The sequence below is a fragment of the Ixodes scapularis genome, unplaced genomic scaffold (genome assembly GCF_016920785.2).
Source record: "Ixodes scapularis isolate PalLabHiFi unplaced genomic scaffold, ASM1692078v2 PGA_scaffold7__128_contigs__length_106722199, whole genome shotgun sequence".
Lineage (NCBI taxonomy): Eukaryota > Metazoa > Arthropoda > Arachnida > Ixodida > Ixodidae > Ixodes > Ixodes scapularis.
Window position 1 is genome coordinate 93640269 of NW_024609882.1, and position 20539 is coordinate 93660807.

Here is a 20539-nt window from a genome sequence, read left to right on the forward strand (position 1 = left end):
CATCTGGTGGCGTTTCACATAAAAAAGGCCGGTAGTGCAGTGGGCAGTCATTGAAGGTGATACCACAGCTTCGCTGTCTAATCACTTTCGCAGCGTGGACTTGAGCCTCAGTTATTCACATTGCATACTATGAACCTGCTGTGAGCTACTAAATGATTGTGAGGCTGTATGGGTTACCTTGGCTCGTCCAGGAAACAAAACGCGCGTTATAGTATTCCTGGTTTCCAACGATCGTGCAAAGAATGTAATTATTTTCGAAGCAAATATCTACAGCCGAAGATTCTAGTTTTACACAGGCTCATGTACAAAAGTAAAAAACTCCCCCCCCCCCCCCCCTTACGCATCGCCCCCTTCCCATGCACTGGTGCATTACGTATGTACTACTGTTTGGGCACTTTTACCGCGCATGTTAATCTGATCAAGATGGAAACGATAAGCGATCACTAATCCCAATCATTATTCTTTTAGACTTCTATAGTGCGGCTAGTATATTTAGCCGTACCACAGGTAAAAAAATATTTATTTACAGCGGTGGGCCGAATACGGCATACAGGTTTTGTGTTTGGCACACCTGTACTAATGCGTTCTGCAGCTGTATTGGTATATATCGTTTATAGGTGGATGCTCTAAACTACACCAGCTTGCACAATAATGTATTCAACAGATCATCGTTGATGATATCATTTTCCATGGTTCTGTGGTGGTTCTCCAGAAAGGACTTTTCACAAGGCTTTGGTTTGGGTACTCCTTGCATCAGAGCTTACTCTTCGACTATAACAAAGGTAAGACACACGAATAGAATGACACAATTTCAAGTGTATACTACAACACTTGGTGTCTGTTCAACGCAGAAAACGTCTAATGGTACAAAAGTCCCCCGATGTTGCAGCGTTGCCGTTGCCACCCAGAGAAATGTCAGGAATGAAATAGAATACAGGATGTTCCTCAAAATGCGTGTGAAATCATCCTTGCAACAAGTACGCTTATCACCGGAAGAGTTGATATAATTTTGATTGCTACTAAAATATCCACTTTTGAAAATAATTAACGTTGGGTACATCCAATGTAGTGAGAAAATTTCGCTAATGTCCCCCTAAATTTAGGGAATATTTCCCCGCTGTATTTAGCGAGAAAATATTTTGTTAAATTCAGCAGGAATTTACATACATCTTCTCGCTGAATATAGCGGGGAAGCTGAATTTGTGCTGAGGGCACGTGACAAAAATTTCCCTGCTAAATTTAGCGGGTAATTTTTTCCGCTTATTGTAGGGGGAAATGTTTTGCTAAACTTCACGTGACGTCACATGTAATTCACATGATGTCAGACATGACGTCACGTCTGACGTCAGATGTGACGTCACGTGTTGCGTCACGAGGGTTAAATTTTCCTGCTGAATTTTGCGTGAAAGGTTTGCCACCAAATTTAGGAGGGAAATCTTCCCGCTGAATTTAGTGGATAATCTTCCCGCTAAATTTAGCGGAAATTGCTTTTCGGATTGGGGTGGCGACAAATGTGACGTCACAAAGGTTTTCCGCTAAATTTAGTGAGAAACGTTTCCCGTCAAATTTATTCCAAACATTTCCCCGTCATATTTATCCGAAAAATCTCCCGCAAAATTTAACGTGAAAATGTTACTCTCGTGACGTCACAGGTGACCTCATGTGTGACGTAATTATGGGAAACGTCCCATAACACAACTCGAGGTTACGCCGATGGCGACGGTGACGCCGCTCGACCGGGAAACGGGCGCCTAAGAGCTGCGCTCTAGAAGTTTAACATGCGGTTGGCTTTGGCCGTGATGAAGTCAATGTGGGCGCTCCATGACAGATTATAAACAAATTTAACACCTAGACACTTTACGACTTCCTGCTTCAGTTTTACGCCGCCGATCTAGCACGTAAAATATACTTGTTGGCGCTTACTAGTCAACGTCATCTGGAAGCATTTATGGATGCTAAGCTTCATTCCCCAATTATCGCACAACCTTGAAATTCTATTATTGTCATCCTGCAAAGCCAGGCAGTCTAATTCAGTCCGGCGGAGAGAGGCGATTGCATTGGTCACGACGGGCACAAGAACACTCAACCGCGGCGTCAGGTTCACGTGGTCCGCAACAGCTCGGACGGCGGCTGGCGTCGTTTTGGATCCTTGCGGAGGCAGTACAGGCTTTCGCGGCGTCAATCTGTTTGCTCCAAGGTCAGTCAGGGCACCGTACTCACGTAGAAAGTGCATGCCAAGATGACGTCCTTTCTACAATCCTGAAGGACGACAAAGTCGACTGGACAGGTTTCGCCGTCAATTTTGACGCGAGCAGTGCCCCCCCCCCCCTCCCCCCCCAAAGAGGGGTGAAGAGGTGTCCTCCGGCGGTGGGCATTTGTGGGCCGTCCCGGGGGCATCATGACTTCCCATAGTCGGTGCGAGAGCGTTCCACTCAAAACGGAGCAATCTGCTCCAGTGTCCACGAGTTCCGACGTTTCGTGGCCATTGATGACAACGATGAGGTTGTTGGGCACCGTTACAGCATCTATTTTCGGATGCTTGTCGTCGGTAGAGTGGGGTTCTTCCGACCTTTGATGGAGGATGTTTCTGCCGTCGTCCTCGCGAACTGCACACCCAGGGGTTGCAGCGCTGAGCTTCCCCGACAAGGAAGGAGAGACAGGCTCTCTCGGCGGGACGTGCGAAGTGGTGATGCCGGACGTCGTGGTAAGGGCGAACGGGATCCCCGGCGGGAAGCAGGTGCTGGTGACGGCGGGTGATGCACGTACTCCTCGATGTCCCGCGGTGGTTCTCCGCTCCTCGGGCAGGGGGTGCTCGGTGGAAACCCGCGAAGCCCAAGCTGCCAGTAAGGGCATTCCAGACACATGTGGTCGGCATCCCCGTAGTTTTTGCACAGCGGGCGTCCGTCAGCCGTGCGCCGCACGTATGTCTTCCTTTGCGCCTGGGGTTCGGCTCGGACATACAGAGCTTGTTCCTCAGTGTGCCGAGCGTAATCTGGCGAAGGGGCTTCCCGTCGAGGAGGCGCCGGGTGCTGCTAATGGCGGGTTGCTGGCGGCGATCGTCGAGCCATGGCGGCGCGGCTCAGGATCAGTTGCTGGAGTGGAGCAGGGTTAACAAGAGCCCGTTGTTCAAATGGCTGTCTTGAAATTCTTCTCGCACAAATTTGGTGACGTACAGATACACTGGGGTGTAGACAGCAGGCAGAAGCTTCTTGAGTTCTTTGCGAACAACGTCGCGGATGATATCGCGAAGCACATCGGCGCTGGTGCTGAACTCGGAGCTGGCCGATGCCATAGTCAAAACGTCATTCAGACGATTGTAGTGGCGCGCTGGGGCCGGTAGCGCCCGTTCGATGTTTGTTGCTTCTGCAACAAATCCGTCAGCGGTCGTTGGAGGGTTGCAAGTGATGCCGCTGAATTTGTCGATTTTCACGGCTGTCATAAGGAAGTGCAAATTTTCTCGTCGGTGACTTGCGTGTCTGCGGGTGCACTTAAGCGTAGCACATCTTCACCAAAGCTCATTACGCTTTCCTTGGAGGCCAGAATCCGTGTTGGCTGCTGATCTGCCGCCAGCTGCTGTGGGTGTTGGCTCGTAAAGTCCCGCTTGAACTCTCCAACATAGATGTCCCACGACCTGAACCAAACCTCGTGGTTCTCAAACCACTGCCTCACAGCACCCTCGAGCGAAAGGTAGAGGTTCTGTAAGTACTACTCGGCAGTCCGTCCCTTGTGGCATGTCACGCGCTCTTAGTGTTGAATACGGTCTTCGACGTCTTTGTAGATCTCTTATGAGAGCCGTAGGAAGCGCGTCGGCGTACAATCGGCGACGGGCAGGTAGGCGACAAAGGTGGTTGCAGGGGTTTGCGACAATTGGTTGCTCATTGTCGGCCTTGTCAACTGGTGGGTTTTCTACGGCAGTGACCCGAATTCCTGGTACAAATCTTAGCACGGCGGCTTCCTCGGGTCAAGGTTGTTTCGAAGAACGATCTTCTTTAGCCGGCTACTGGGCTTGCGTTGCCAGGTTCGGGGGGATACGCTTCATAGGCTGAGGTACCCCGCACCTCCACCAGAAATGTCACCAATGAAGGTGAGGATAGAACGAACAGGGAACTGAAAAAAGGTTTTATCGGCATACTTGTGTCAAAGAAAACAAAGAAAAAAAAAAACAAGCGTAGAAGCAGCAGAAAAGCGGTCGGCGGAGTGGCGGCGTAACAGCAATCAATAGCAAGACTGACTCGGGAAGGTCCCGCGCAGCTCCTTATCTGTGATGTGTCACATTCCGGAATATTCGCCCCAGAAGGTTCGAGGGACGCGCTTTTGGGGCGAGAATGAAGAGGCACATCCGAAAGCAAAAAAAAAAATCTGGACGAAATAAAAAAAATAATCTTGGTTAAGAATAAACACGAAGCTTCTAAAAGTGTATAACTGAGCGTTGCTTGCTCGTCTCTGCGCATGGCAGTATTAAGAACAGAAGAGCCCGAACACCGACCCCTGGGGGACACCTGAAGTTACGTCTACATAATTTGATGTTTTACCATTGAAAAGAAGTGCGAGTTTTCTATTTCTTAAATAGTCTTTAATCCAGTTAAAAAGACTATCGTCGTGGTTAAGAGTTTACAGTTTTGCAGCAACAATTTATGCAGCACCATGTCAAATGCTTTCTGGAAATGTAAAAAAAAAAAGATGTAGTCTACCTGCGCTCCTTTATCAAACGAATAAGGTATGTTATTGTAAAACTCAACTAGCTGAATGTCGGAGGAGAAACCATGGTCTGAATCCATGCTGATTAGGATTGAGAAATTTAATTATACCGAGATGTCTGACAAGGTTGTTGTAAATTATGTGTTCTAGTATTTTCGTACACAAAAACAGCAGGGAAATTGTTCTATGGTTCTCTACTCTATTTTGGGTCCGCTTTTGTTTGCTGGAATAACATGTGCTCTTTTCCATTCACTGGGCAGACAGCCAGAGGGCACTGAGCTTTCAAATAAAACATACGAAAAACATGACAATTTATACCAGCTCAACTCTCCGTCGTCACGGCACTGCGGTGGGGCTGCTGTCGGGACTGAGCATGCGCAAACGCTTTGCCCCTCCCGAATTTGGTTTATGCGCACGCGCAGTGCCCACACCAGGTGTGGGCAAAGCGGGCTTTACTTGTAAGCACTGTCTTGGTGTAGACCAGAACACCCCTTTTTAACGCGACACGATACCACATTCGGGCCTGTAGCCTTGTTTCTTTAAGATTATTTATCATTTTAAGGATCCTATTTTGGCCTATTTCAATATCAGACATACTCTCTTCTAAATTAAAGCGAAACGAAAAGAGGACACCCGCTATAGATAACGTAAATACAGACTCAAAATAACTGTTGAATAGCATCGTCTTATCATTTTCCTTATCTACTTGACGTTTGGAATTTTTAATGCACGGAATACCCGTGAAGTCTCGTTTCAAGACCTAACACATTTCCAAAATATTTTTGGGGTTCGCTCTAGCTTTTCGTCAGGCTCCCTTGACGAAAAGCTAAAGTGAACCCCGCTTTCAAGACCTAACATATTTCCACAATATAAAACACCTTATCCTTCAAGGTGCTGTAAGCTCGTTCAGGCGGACTAGATTAATAGCGTCGCTATTTTGTCGGTACTTTACAAACACAAGCCGTTTTTTTTCTTCTTAATTGTGCAACGTAGCTCTTTGTTAATCCATGACTTTTCGTTGCGCCTTCCGCAGGTTATAACTTTTGACGGAACATAAGTGTCAGTAAGAAATTCTAGCTTTTTTATCTTAAGCATATTCCGGAGTGCCTGAACCTAGACATCAGCACTAAGTTTTTTAAACAAAAAAAGAAAAAAAAGAGAAAATTTTGCCTGCAATAGCCGCGTAGTTTTCTTGATCGCATAGGAAACTTTTCCTTGGGGGCATACGTGTTACTTCTATTTTTGCGCATTTTATTTGTCTCATAACCGCCATATAGTCGCTAATGCCAGAAATGGCTGAAGCAGAAGAAATAATATAACTTTCATTGCTGAAAATCAAATCAAGCGTAGTATCTCCCTTGGGTGAAACGTGTAGGAACCGACACGTGCTGGTGCAGCGCAAAACTTGAAACAAAATTGGTAAAGGCTTTATAAGGCACGTATGGGTTTCAGGTACTCGGTAATCTTTCATTCCATTGCATATTCTGAAAATTGGAATCCCGTCGCAGCACAAGATAGTCAAAATAAATGGACGACAAGGCATTTGTTAATAGCTGGATCGATCCGGCACTAGACGCAGGCGGTCTGTAAAAAGAGCCGAGGACGACGAATTTTCCACTCAGCACAGACAATTTACACCAAACAGCTTCACAAGAGTAATTCGAAAAATCAACAGCAAGGCGTTGTAAGCTGTTGTCTATTAAGAGGAATACCCCGCTTCCATGCTTATTTCTATCCCTTTGGTAAGTGACATATTCTGCCGGAGACACCACTGAAGCCCCGACCGTATCATCAAGCCACGTTTCTGTGCCAATAAGACCACTAGGAGTGGTAGTGTTAATTATGTCGGCAAAGTTATCAACTTTTTTTAAAGCTACAAAAAATCGCAAGGTATTCGACTAAACCATTCACCACTCTTATCTGTTTGCACAATTCCGAGGAAAGAGAACTCGTTGATACTCTGGTCTTTCGTTTACACTCATGTCTCTTCTATCAAAATGGTAAGTTTTCGACCCATTACTAATTCGTTGGAGCCTAGTTGAAATGGGATAATGTGGTCCTTGGTGTATTCTAGAAGCTTTCTCCTATCTTGGCGGACACTTTCAAAGAACTCCTCTCGAATCGATATTCCGCTGTCTTTTTGCCTAACTCCCTCAGACAGTATGCCTTGTTTCATTTAAAAGAGGAAACGATAACAATTATCTTCGAGCATCTGACCTATCTGATCAATGCACATTTTCGCGACTTTTGCTTCCAATATAGCCCAGGTTTAATTTGCATCCTACTCGATGCCGCGAGAGTTTAGATTTTTCGCTGAGAGCGGTTTTTTTTTCAATCATCGTGGCTGGTGGTTAGCCCATTCAAATGCTCAGAAAATGCAGTCGACGTTGCCTTCATTTTCTGCACTGCCGCTTCAAGTGTTTCTAATGAAGCGACATCTTTGTTTAGGACTCCAGCGTCACCATCAGTGATGGCACCTTTTTCTCAGCCGATATTTGCTGTTGTCTCATTGTTGTTATTTTAGATAGAACAACATCTTGCGTGCTCTGTGTGCTCGGCAGCACCTCCATTACCACCAGCATTCTGTGCCCTTTTTCTCAAGTAAGTGAGCCTGGGTTAATCTCAACATCACAGGATACAATCAGCAGCATTCAAATGACAAGAGAGGCCGCGCAAGAAAGCCCGTATACAAAAAAAAAAAAAAAAAAAACCTTTGCTTCTATGTCAAAGGTAACAAGGGCAAACGGGCGCGACATTGACATGACACGTTTGTTACTGTGGTGAGATACAGTTTTATAGAGCAGAACAACCTGAAAAAGAATTCGACGTGAGCGGCTTGTGCACAACATGTTGATGCCGAGCCCCGCATCAAAAGTGCCCCACAGGTTGTTTTGTAGCCCGTGGTCACGTGCCAGCAGTGCAGGTTGCCACGCTGTCCCTCCGAGGTTGGACAGACCCTGCAGAGAAGATGCCATGCGGTCAGCCAATTTTTAGGGCTTTGTGCTATCTTCGTTGTATGGAGGCTAGCAATCGACGCTTGAATATAACCGGGAATGGATCATAGAGGCAACGAGTAGTACCTGAAGAAGAATCCGACGTGAGCGGCTTGGGCACGACATGCCGTGTTTGTCTATGTTTATATATATATATATATATATATATATATATATATATATATATATATATATATATAGGGCATGGTCGCGTAGGGTTGGCCGAAGGCGTGGAGTACACAAAGTTGAAAATCCTAAGTCAGAGAAACAAAAACGCGGAAGGTTTATTTTAACGTTTCGGCAAGAGTCTTGCCTTCGTCAGGAATGGCGACACAGTTCATGTGTGACGCGTTTTATCCAAATCCTTAAAAAAAGAGAGAGGGGGAGGGGAGGGGACAACATTTGGAGGTCACGAGAAAGCATGACCAAGCATGGGGACAATACAAAAAAAAGGGGGGGGGGGGGGGAGAAGCAACTAGACCGGTCAAGATGACGAGGGTTTCACCAGATAAACATACAAAGGGCGTATAAGTCAACAGTACTACAGTAGAAAGAAAGTGGTAACAATGCATGACCTAAATATTGTTCTCAATGCAATATGAGGAGTTAGCGAACGGAAGCTCTTGGAATGGGCCAGAATACAGAACTTAAAAAGAGGGGAGGGGGGGGGGAGAGACACGGACACTGGTCATACCCTGTTTCCAGCCTCAAGTACGGCACCACTAGACAATAGAGTCTGTAGAAGTTTGTGTTCAACACTCTATTACGCCTGGCACATATTGTCTCGGTTTTGATAGCAATTCGATTGATGCGAGCGTTCCGGGGCTTTTGTTTATGCCTTTTTCAATTGTGTTGAAACGATAAATAAGATAGAACTCGCGTTGTTCACGTTCTCGGTTTGACTTGAATCCTGCCTCTAAGAGCGTAACCGTTAGTTTATCGAAGGAGTGTTTTGGCAGGCACACATGTTTTGAAAGAGGAAGATTTGGGACAGATACTGCGTGCGCTCTATGGTTGTTAAAGCGCAATCTAAAAGCTGTTTCGGTTTGTCCTACATATTGCATGTCGCATACGCTACACTGAAGCAGGTAAATAACGTTTGATGAATCGCACAAGAGCTGACTTCGGATCTTGATATTGAATTGCGAACCGGTGCTGCTGGCTGTGCTGGTTTCTCGCATTTGTTTGCATATTAGACATTTAGTGTTCATGCAGGGTTTGCATTCATTATTAGACTGTGACAGATTTAGTTTGGATCTCACTAGGGTATCCTTGAGGTTGCGCGATCGTCGATAAATTACACCAGGTGCTGATGGAAACGCGCGCTTAAGACGTTCACTTTGTTCGAGGATATTATAATGTCGTCTCAAGACGTTATTCACTTGAGGATAATTGCTGCTATATGTGAGGCATAGGTTAGTGCGTTATGTGTCACGTTGCTTTGTGCGGTTCTCCAAGAGATCAGCGCGGTTCAATTCGGAAGCTTTCTTAATTGCGTCGTCAATCACGCGGGGGCGATATTTCTGATGCCTGAGTACGGTTCTTAGTTTTTCTGCGTTTATATCAAAGTCATCCTTTTTCGCGCATATACGTTTAAAGCGATGAGCTTGGCTATAAGGTATGCTATTTTTGCAATGACGTGGGTGGTCGCTCCTATGGCGAAGGTACTGCTGTCGGTCTGATGGTTTGCGGCACAGTTTTGTTGTCAGTTCGCCATTGTCTATCGTTACAGTGACGTCCAGGAAGTTGACACTGGTACTGGAGTAGACGGGGGTGAACTTGATGGTAGGGTGAGCTTGATTGTACTTGTTTATAAAATAACGCAACTCATCTTCGCCATGTGTCCAGATAATAAAAATATCGTCAATAAATCTTTTGTAAACAAGTGGTTGGAAAGGGTAGTCAGCTAGAAATTTTGATTCTAGCATTCAAATAAATATGTTAGCATAACTCGGAGCCATTTTGGTGCCCATTGCAGTACCGCTGACTTGCCTAAAATTGTCGTTAAATTCGAATGCATTTAGTTCTAGCACAAGCCACGTTAAGGTCGCAACGACGTGACTATCCGGAGTGCCTGTTTTTCTGTGGAGCTCATACATATCAATTAAAGCAATTATTCCGTCATCGTGTGGGATGTTTGTGTATAAAGATGAAACGTCTAGGGTGACTAGAAGAGACCCTTCCGGTACGCCGAGTCCTGGTATTTCTCTCAGAAAGTGTGTGGTGTCTTTAATGTAAGAGGAAAGACTTAAAGGTACGTGGCGGATTAGTTCATCTACATAGCGCGAAATCGGTTCAGTTGTTGTGCCTACACCAGATATAATTGGGCGGCCAGGGTTCCCTGTTTTGTGGATTTTCGGGAGCATATAAAAGTCCAAGAGAAGGATGTGCTGGTTTTAAGAGTTTGTGTTCGTTCGCTGTGATCTTGCCGCCTTTCAAGAGTTCCTCGAGTGTTGATAATACGATTTTTGCATAGCGTGGCGTAGGGTCACCAGTAAGGTGTTCGTAGAAGTTTGGATCATTTAACTGGCGATTCCCCTCTTGAATATAGTAATTTGTATTGAGTATCACAATTGCACCACCTTTATCTGCTGGCTTTATCACGATGTCGCTTCTTGTGCTTAAAGATGTCAGCGATTCTCTCTCAGACTTCGTTAGGTTGTGGCTCTTCTTTCCGCCCTTGCGTTATTGTTTTAACATATCTTTCTGTACAGCAGCTATATATAGGCCTAGGCAATTATCACGGCGAGTGTTTGGTGTCCAGTCATATTTCGGTCAAGGTCGGGCATCGTCGGAGTTGGAGGGCTTGTCTAAAAAGTATTCGCGTAGCCGCAAATTTCTGGAAAAGTCATCTAGGTCTTTGAGGATTTGAAACTCATCAAAAAGTCCGGTGGAAATACAGAAGCTTAATCCTTTCGACAGAAGATTTTCTTCATCAGCTGATAAAGGTATACGTGAAAGGTTCACAATAGCGGGACCACCCACTCCATTGATATCCGACGGGTTTACCTCGGCGCGTCGCGTGCTCTCTGCCGCGTTACTAGGCATGTGGGTATCCACATTGTCATTAAGAAATGTGGTTGGAACAAATACGGTGTTCGAAACCTTGTCCCTCTTAAGCTTGCGTAGTTTGATATTCTCAAGTTCGCGGCACTTTTTTTGTTCAAACTCAGTTAGGGCGGTTTGTTCGTCCTTTGACAGCGGGTCACTCAAGCGGAGTAGGTTAGTGATTGAGGTGTCTACTTTATTAACTGCTTCTCACTATTATTGATAACTACTTTTACGAGTTTCAGTGATGCATCTAGAAGAATACTATTCCATGCCGATTGGTCGTTTTGCTCGAGGTTTACAATAGCAGAGGGGAGAGAAAGCAACATACCCTTAGGGGCGACGCCTGCATTAAGATATACTTCCAATGTTATTTTATGTAATTCATGTCTGCCCGTTTATCGGCGAGTTTTCGTAATTTTAGAAAAGAGGTGCCATAGCTTGAGGCTAGAAAGTTGGGCTTACTATTCTTGAGTCAATCCTTCCTTAGATGAGGATCCTGGGTGGCTGTCTTGCGAAGGTTGTAGCCACTTTCCTCGGCGGATCTTGTAAGCGGTGGCGGCTGCGTAACACGGACAGCCCCTCCGGGTGTCCTGGGTGCACCGGGTGGTGTTGGCAGGAGGGGCGTCCTAGCCCCTTGTACGGGGGTCCTGCTTTCTTGTCCGGGGGGCGGGGGGGGGGGGGGGGGGGGTCTTGGCTCCTTGTCTGGCCGTCCTGGCACCTTGTTCGTTGGCTTCGGCGGGTGTCGGGAACTGGATCACGCCAGGGCTGTGGTCGTTGGCGTCGGGTGCTGGCTGGGGTGCTTGACGGTGTCGAGCAGAGTTGGTGAGACTCACTGACTGGCCATCGTTGCGATTAACCCCGCTATCTTCGTGCGGAGGAGCGGTCACCGTGTCCGCTGCTGGAGCGGAGACAACCTCGATTTCCGAAGTCCATCCGGACGTCGCCGTACTTGCTTCTCGCAAAAGGAGGCCCTTCAAGTGTTGTGCTAAAAGGGCGACTCCGGAGAAGCTTGGGTGGAGTCCGTCTGCGGCAAGGAATCGGGTCGGTGGGAGCGACTCAAAGTCATGTTCCAGGAAGGCAATTTTGCCTGGCTTGCGAGAGTACGCCTTCACAGTCTCATTGAAGACAAACGCCTCCCGGTTAAACCACTGAACGAAGCGGTCGTTGGGTTCGTCCAGGCGGCGGTTTGTGTGTCGAGGTAGCAGGAGGGAAACTACCAGTTTCTCGATCTCCGGGCGAGCTCGCAGTGTGTTTTTCACGAGTCGTCGGCACCGTCGCAGGGTCTCGTCGGTGCCAAAGTCTGCAAGTTCGCTCGTTCCAACATGGAAGACCAATGTCGTAACGGTCCGAGGGACGTTGGTCAGTTCACCCCCGTCTACTCCAGTACCAGTGTCAACTTCCTGGACGTCACTGTAACGATAGACAATGGCAAACTGACAACAAAACTGTGCCGCAATCCATCAGACCGACAGCAGTACCTTCACTATAGGAGCGACCACCCACGTCATTGCAAAAATAGCATACCTTATAGCCAAGCCCATCGCTTTAAGCGTATATGCGCGAAAAAGAATGACTTTGATATAAACGCAGAAAAACTAAGAACCGTACTCAGCAGTGTTGCGGAGTTGCCACTCCAGAGTTGGAATGATTTCCGGAATCATTCCGCATTTTCGCGACCCCGGAATGGAATGGGAATGGAGTGGCGGCAACGTTCAGGAGAATGGAATGGGAATGGAATTAGATGCCTTTTGCCCGGAATGGAATGGGAATGGAATGGGCCAGGTGCTTTATATTTTATTTATTTATTTGTTTATTTATTTATCTACGTTCAGCTATACGGAGCCAGTCAGGGAGTCGGTTGTTCATGCTGCAGAAATAAAATGAGCGGGAAACTGCGAACCCGCGTAAGGCCCTAGCAGACTTATGAGCAAAAGAAAAAAATGCAATACAAAAAACAAGCGTCAAAGCAAAGAACAGAGGGGGGGGGGGGGGGGGGGGCGGTGGTGGCGCCTTTCACCAGTGAAGTTCAACACATATCCGAATGCGTCTGCGTTTGTAATATTGCACGGCTGGTACGTTATCAGTCGACGTGAACGTGACCTGCTGCTCTGGTGATCCGAAACCCAGAAAGGAGGCCAGACGTGGCCTCGCTGTGCGGACCCAGACTTCGTACATTTTCGAGTCGTCTCGAGCGCGCTGTTTCTCGAAGAGCTCGCACCTGTGCCGGCCATCTCAGATCGCAATCCCCGACGTCTCTGTTTGAATGATGCTAGGCGAAACTTGAAAACTGCCATTCATGCGTAGGAGGCGGAGAGTCGGCAGGAAGGACCGTCACAACAGGGATGCCACCGTATCGATTTTTCAACCGTAACAGAAGATAATGCATGTGCTTCAGGATGCATCAGGGGGTTCACTTTTCTTGAAAATTCCAAATGCAACTGCCTGCATGGTCTTCAACGAGGTCAGCTACAACGAAAGTATGTATTGTCCTTTCATACAGCAGTGTGGGTAAAGTTTCATGTTCAAGGCAACACCTACAGATTCAAGAATACTAGTTCATCCCACCGTGACGTCATGTGATCAGTGCTGACAGGGGCGCCCCTATTGGACAGGGAAGTGGAGATGTTTTGATGGAATTTATTTTAGAGGTCGAAGTCTTTTCGCATCACTGGTCAGTCAGACAGGATGCTAGGGAATGGACCGCGGTCAATCCTTGATGGAATGTTTTTTAAACCTATTTAGGACTCTTCGTCTGGAACCACTACCTTCAAGGCGAAGTGCCAAGCCTGCAGAAAAGTAATTTCGGGACCAAAAAAAAAAAACAACAAAAAAACAGAAACTTCCACTTCAAACTTAAAGCGTCATCTCAGTTGGCGTCTTATTGAAATTTGAAAAAATGTATTGTATTATCAATATTTATACTTCTGCCCTCCCTAAATTGTATTCTTGTATTTGTATTTCCAAATTTTCCTCTTTTTAAAATGTATTTCCGATACGTATCACGGTACATTTTTATAGATATATTTGAGACTTGAGTATCAGTATCTTAGCAACTATTTTCATCTATCCCAGTATTTGTATTTCCAAATACATTTCTGAACATTTCTGCCCGACACTGCAATGTATAGCAGCTGTCAAGTGACACTTTTAACGTTTAGGAATTGGAGGAATGGAATGGAGCGACTCAGGCATTCCAGGAGTGGGAATGGGCCCAGTGTCCCCATTCCTAGGAGTTCAAAGGAATGGAATTATCGAAAACTCTAATTCCCGGGAATGGAATTGGAATGTAAGGGGGGTGCCCATTCCGCAACACTGGTACTCAGGCATCAGAAATATCCCCCCCCCCCCCCCCGCGTGATTGACGACGCAATTAAGAAAGCTTCCGAATTGAACCGCGCTCATCTCTTGGAGAACCGCACAAAGCAACGTGACACACAACGCACTAACCTATGCCTCACATATAGCAGCAATTATCCTCAAGTGAATAACATCTTGAGACGACATTATAATATCCTCGAACAAAGTGAACGTCTTAAGCGCGCGTTTCCATCAGCACCTGGCGTAATTTATCGACGATCGCGCAACCTCAAAGATACCCTAGTGAAATCCAAACTAAATCTGTCACAGTCTAATAATGGATGCAAACCCTGCACGAAAACTGAATGTCTAATATGCAAACAAATGCGAGAAACCAGCACAGCCAGCAGCACCGGTTTGCAATTCAATATCAAGATCCGAAGTCAGCTCTCGTGCGATTCATCAAACGTTTTAACCTGCTTCAGTGTAGCGTATGCGACATGCAATACGTAGGACAAACCGAAACAGCTTTTAGATTGCGCTTTAACAACCATAGAGTGCACGCAGTATCTCTCCCAAATCTTCCTCTTTCAAAACATGTGTGCCTGCCAAAACACTATTTCGATAAACTAACGGTTACGTTCTTAGAGACAGGATTCAAGTCAAACCGAGAACGTGAACAACGCGAGTCCTATCTTATTTATCATCTCAACACAATTGAAAAAGGCATAAACGAAAGCCCCGGAACGCTCGCATCAATCGAATTGCTATCAAAACCGAGACAATAAGTGCCAGGCGTAATAGAGTGTTGAACACAAACTTCTATAGACTCTATTATCTAGTGGTGCCGAACTTGAGGCTAGAAACAGGGTATGACCAGTGTCCGTGTCTCTCTCCCCCCCCCCCCCCCTCCCCTCTTTTTAAGTTCTGTATTCTGGCCCATTCCAAGAGCTTCCGTTCGCTAACTTCTCATATTGCAGGGAGAACAATATTTAGGTCATGCATTGTTACCACTTTCTTTCTACTGTAGTACTGTTGACTTTTACGCCCTTTGTATGTTTATCTGGTAAAACCCTCGTCATCTTGTCCGGTCTAGTTGCTTCTCCCCCCTTCATTTTGTTTTTTGTATTGTCCCCATGCTTGGTCATGCTTTCTCGCGACCTCCAAATGTTGTCCCCTCCCCTCCCCCTCTCTCTTTTTTTAAGGATTTGGATAAAACGCGTCACACATGAACTGTGCTGCCATTCCTGACGAAGGCAAGACTCTTGCCAAAACTTTGAAATAAACCTTCCGTGTTTTTGTTTCTCTGACTTGGGATTTTCAACTTTATATATATATATATATATATATATATATATATACACCCGCGGTCCTCTTCCCTAGTGGCTGAGACGCGCAACACACGCGCGCCCTATTTCCCTCCGTTCTACGAGGGAGACGAAAGGGTGGCTTCGCGCCGCGACCACCAGGGAGCAGGACCGCGGGCGCAATGATGCACTCCGATGAGAAAATGAAATCTAGAAACGCTTCCAAATGGAGCGTTTTTACAGAACGCCGTGAAATGCTGCCCCGGCATTATATCTTTCTAAGAATAGTTGATTTAGTGGTTTTCGATGATGCTCTACAAGTTTTTAATTAGAAGCGTATGTCTATATTCATTAATTGAAAAATTAAGTAACGACTTTTAATTAATTAGCCGACTTATTGCCAAGATTAGCCGCCCATGTAATGTACGCCTGGCCGTATAACCCACCTGCACAAACAGCATAAATATGGGTTTCACGACTTTTTTAAACAAATCTGAAAGAATCACGAAAAGGTTACAAATTCGATACTGCAAAAACTACGGGTCGCAAAAAAAAAAAAAAAGAAAGGCTTCCGTCATTTTTTTTTTGGGGCCAGGGGGCTAGTTAAAAAATATTATTAGAGTCCGGGATAATTAGATTGTTATTTATTTTTGCGCAATCAACTTTTGTAATATTGTATTTAAGGCATGGTTTCAATTAGAAAATTGCTCAGCATCATCGGAAAACTCTAAATCAACAAATTGCAAACTCTTGAAGGCACGCAGAGCATTTTACGATTTCTTTAAAAACCGCACAAATTCGACGCGTTTTTAAGTTTCGGTTTGCATTCGAAGCGCATATCGGCCGCGACGGCTCCGCGCCCGGTGGAGAAATAGTGCAACAAACCTCTGCTGCGCTGTCCTCGCGCAACGCAGCAGAGGCTGGTTGCCCTATCTCTCCACGGGGCGCGGTGCCGTCGGGGCCGAGATGCGCTTCGATTGCAAACCGTAACTTTAAAACCAGCCGTATTTGTGAGGTTTTTCAGAAAGCCGTAATATGCTTCGTGTGTCTTTTATTGTTCTGCATTTTGTTGATTTAGTGCTTTTTCTATGATGCTGGGAAATTTTCTAATTAAAACCTTGCCTTTAATCACAAAAAATAAGCAAATTAATTACGCCAAGAAAATTAACACACGAATTATCCCGGACTTCTATCATTTTCTTAAATACGCCCCTGGCCCCGGGCTGAAACGAAAGTAGCCTTTTTTTTTTTTGTTGCGGCGAGTAGTTCTTAAAATATGGAATTTGTCCACCTTTTGTGAAACACCCTGTATATATATATATATATATATATATATATATTCAAACGTTCAGGCGAAAATGTAACTAGTTTAGTAACAACTATGTATTTCTGTAATATATCAAGTTATAGAGTATTTTTTGTAAAATGAAGAAGTAGGGATTTGTGCTAAACTATTGTGCTCGTAAGATGAAACGTTGTTCCTTATTATACAAAACCTATATAAGAAATTCGTAAAGATTTACATTACCCTGAAGGTAAAACACTGCGACACCTGAGTTGTGACGTCGCAGCCTCTAAGGAGTCATTTCCAGCAGACGGAGTGAATCAACTTAAAAGCACGAGTGCGCACCATCGAGTCCGCATAGCCGTTCCGTACTCCATCGAGCAACACACAGGACGAAAATTCCTTCGCATTTTGGGACCAATGATGGTGTAATAAGGAAAAAAACATTTCGTGAGCCTGTTGAACAATTTTATTGGACACAACGTAGGACTGACTCATGGTAATTGTAAAAAACTTCGAAAATCGCGCGCTTAAGTTTGAGATCCAGGGAACGACGAAACTGCATGTGTATGCATGAACCGTTCTCTGTCGTGCTGTGGCTGCTTGGCCATGAACAAACACCGACTCTTGGTCAATCGAGAGCACTTTCGAAATTGAGCACTCAAATTTCAAACATGTAGCTCTCCCGAATTTAACGCCAGTGATTTCGCCGGTTTAACACTCACCTAGCTTTATTTCTTTTTTATTGCGGGGGAACATTTTTGCCATAATTTAGAAAAACGATTTATTTTAATCACGTGACGACAGAGTGCCGAGTGACGGCACGACATCACGTGACTCACGGTGTAATCTGACGTCGTTAATACATGTGACGTCACTGTGCAATCTGACTTGACATGAGAGTGTCACGTGATGGTCTCAGCTGACACTAGGAAATAGGAAAAGTTATGCACGACGTTACGTCAGGGTCGTGGCGAGCGGCGTTACGTCAGCAGCGTGAGGTCCATGTAGAATTTTATTCCAAGTCACAAAAAAGTCCATGTTCGAAATGGAGCTCGGTATACGGCGCGAAGCCCAGAAGTGACCCACTAATTGCTGAAGTATTAAAAAAAAACTATTTTCAAATTATTTCGCTGGTGCCTGCGCTCTGCGCCAAGCTTTTCTCTATTTTAAAATGTTGAATTGACTTAACGAAGGTGTATGTTCCACTCTTCAAAACGCAAAACAACAACATTTTTCACATCATGTAGACGTAGTTCATGAAAACGGTCAAGAAACAAGTTCAAACCTTTCTTCGGTATTACAAGTGACCAACTGCGTTGTCAATACTATCGTCAATATCAAAGGAATGTGGAGTATACATCAATCTAAACACCGAAAGTGTTTAACCTATTGAAAACGTTTTAAGGCAAAATAAAAGGCACGAGAAACATATCGTACGAATCCGCATAAAAGCCTAATCTTATAGTACATACTGAAAGTATTTTGTCTACATTCGCGATTCTTTTATCACAGGTGTGCAGATCAAACTACAACTACGCAGGAAATCCTACTAAGCATCCAACGTACACAAGGCTCGGCAGTCATGATGTGACTAACCTTGCGGTAACCTATGACGGCCCTGACGAAATTGAGTGGAAGGTAAGAATTTTAGATTTTCTTGATCCCTTCAAGGCGTCTTCCAAACAGCATTGTAAGTAGCGCATCGAGTTGTTTTCTACTCATAAGAAATGCATAGAAAGATGCAGAAAATATCGGGACACTCCAGCAAGGTATAAAGATACCCACTTTGAAACCCGAAGGTCAAGTGCTGGAAAATTTCTAGTATGTCAAAATTTCAGATCATTTATAATTTTGTAATAATTAAAATATGTCATGGGATCCTTCAAAAAAAGTATTACGTGCGGTTTAAAAAAAAGGGAGTGAAAAAGAAGAAAAAGAATTGCCACAGCAAAGCATAAGACAATCGGTGCCCAACCAAATAAACCAAAACAAAAATACAAATTAGTTAATAATCAGTTCATCCAGTCATAACGACAAAAGCATACAGCATTTCCACCAAATACAAATTATATAAACTCTAAGTGTGCAGAAAAAAAAGAGCTAAAAACGATCGGAGTAAGTATGAGCAGTAATGAATTAAGAGGGTCATTTCTCCAAATGTTAAATTTCAGGTGAAAAATGAGCAGTTCTGTCTGATTTTACGGTACAGGGAACGCGATAGCTACGATATGCCAGGCCGAAGTTGTGGGTCATCGGTGTCGCGTTCACACAGCGTGGGGTCTTGACGGCGACGTCTGAACTGGCTTCATTCTCACGAACCTCACTTTACTGGCTGCGAGGAGCGACGAGACACCTCAGCATCGCCGCTATGGCCTCTTTCAGCGTCTCACAACGAGCGCGACGCAAGCACGCGGTGACGCCAAGACAAACGTGCCTGTCATTAAGCGCCATTGTTTCCTGAAGCGTCAACTCATTTCCGCTTGCGTCGGCTCAGGGATCCACTAACAACTTCCTAATTCAGAGGTCCTGTTTCCTAGGCAGATTTGATGGAATAAATACCGCTGAACACTTTTATTCATAATAGTTAAAAATCGAAACAAAAAAAGAAAAAAGGCATAAAGGAAGACTCAGACACGGCGCTAATTACAACTGAAACTGATTTTCGTGGTCACTCAATATATATACCGACGTTAACAAAAACAAGCTATGAAGCATATACAAGAACAGATTGTTTAAAGGCTAACATTGTGACATCACTCATCGCACAATCTCGGACTAGTCATCCCTGGCTGAGGAACAGTAATTCCTTGTCCGACAAAGAGACAGAGGGTGTGCTGACCACGCTGCAACCCCAATCTACCAATTTCTTGGGCCTCAAATATTCTTATCGTGATTTTGTTTTTTGTTTTTGTTTAATACAGAGAAGTCAGCAAAGAGTGGAATTCAGCCATATTCAGTCAGTCAGCGACAGGGCTCGAGAGCGAAAACTAAAAGAACTTGCATCCGTAGATAACAACAAAGGAGAGAGCCGAAGCTGAAGGGGCGGATCCACCAACAGCGAAGTCACCGGAGGAACGCTGCCACATCGGACCGTTCAGGACAACCGCCACCAGAGCAGCGACTAGAGCGACACCAGGACTTCATAAAGAGGAGCGCCCGACGACAGCTGCCAGTCAGCGACAGGGATCGAGAGCGAAAACTAAAAGAACTTGCATCCGCAGATAACAGCAAAGGAGAGAGCCGAAGCTGAAGGGGCGGATCCACCAACAGCGAAGTCACCGGAGGAACGCTGCCACATCGGACCGTTCAGGACAACCGCCACCAGAGCAGCGACTAGAGCGACACCAGGACATCATAAAGAGGAGCGCCCGACGACAGCTGCCAGTCAGCGACAGGGCTCGAGAGCGAAAACTAAAAGAACTTGCATCCGCAGGTGGGAAGATTTTCGTTTCCTACTAAATTCAGAGCTAATCCCTGTCGCTGACTGACTGACTGACCGTTGCGAGTGTTCACGAATATGGCTAGAGCAAACGATCTTGATGAAAGGTGTTTAAAGGAGCTGTGCAACGATTTTAACGTTGAAAGAATTGGCATTTTCTGCTTTTGATATTGTTCACTGTGTCACAAATGGCAGAAAACACACCTCCTTTCATCGCAATGTTGCGATTCCGCCGCGTAATAGCGAGGCAAAACTTGGAATATTTCCCGACCTGCAGCCACGAGCGGCGGCCATGAGAAACAAGCGGCGTGACGTCACTTGGGTCGTTGTAAGAAAGATAGCAAGTTGTGCGAATACCTGCTCGATAAAAGGTAACTCTTTTTACAAATCTTGTCGTTCCAACGTATATATAAATGCGTCAACACCCTGGTATCATCGACAACTTTTATTATACGGAGTTTTAGTG

The 20539-nt window shown here is 45.3% G+C and overlaps 1 protein-coding gene across 1 annotated transcript in view; it reads left to right on the forward strand.

Moving 5' to 3' along the window:
- The first annotated feature begins 674 nt into the window (after positions 1 to 674).
- Positions 675 to 20539, forward strand: part of LOC120842197 — a 57135-nt gene continuing 37270 nt past the window's right edge. The window contains exons 1-2 of the mRNA XM_040213209.2: positions 675 to 782; positions 18147 to 18272. Of these exons, the coding sequence (XP_040069143.2) occupies positions 675 to 782; positions 18147 to 18272 (234 nt within the window). The remainder of the gene's footprint in view (positions 783 to 18146; positions 18273 to 20539) is intronic.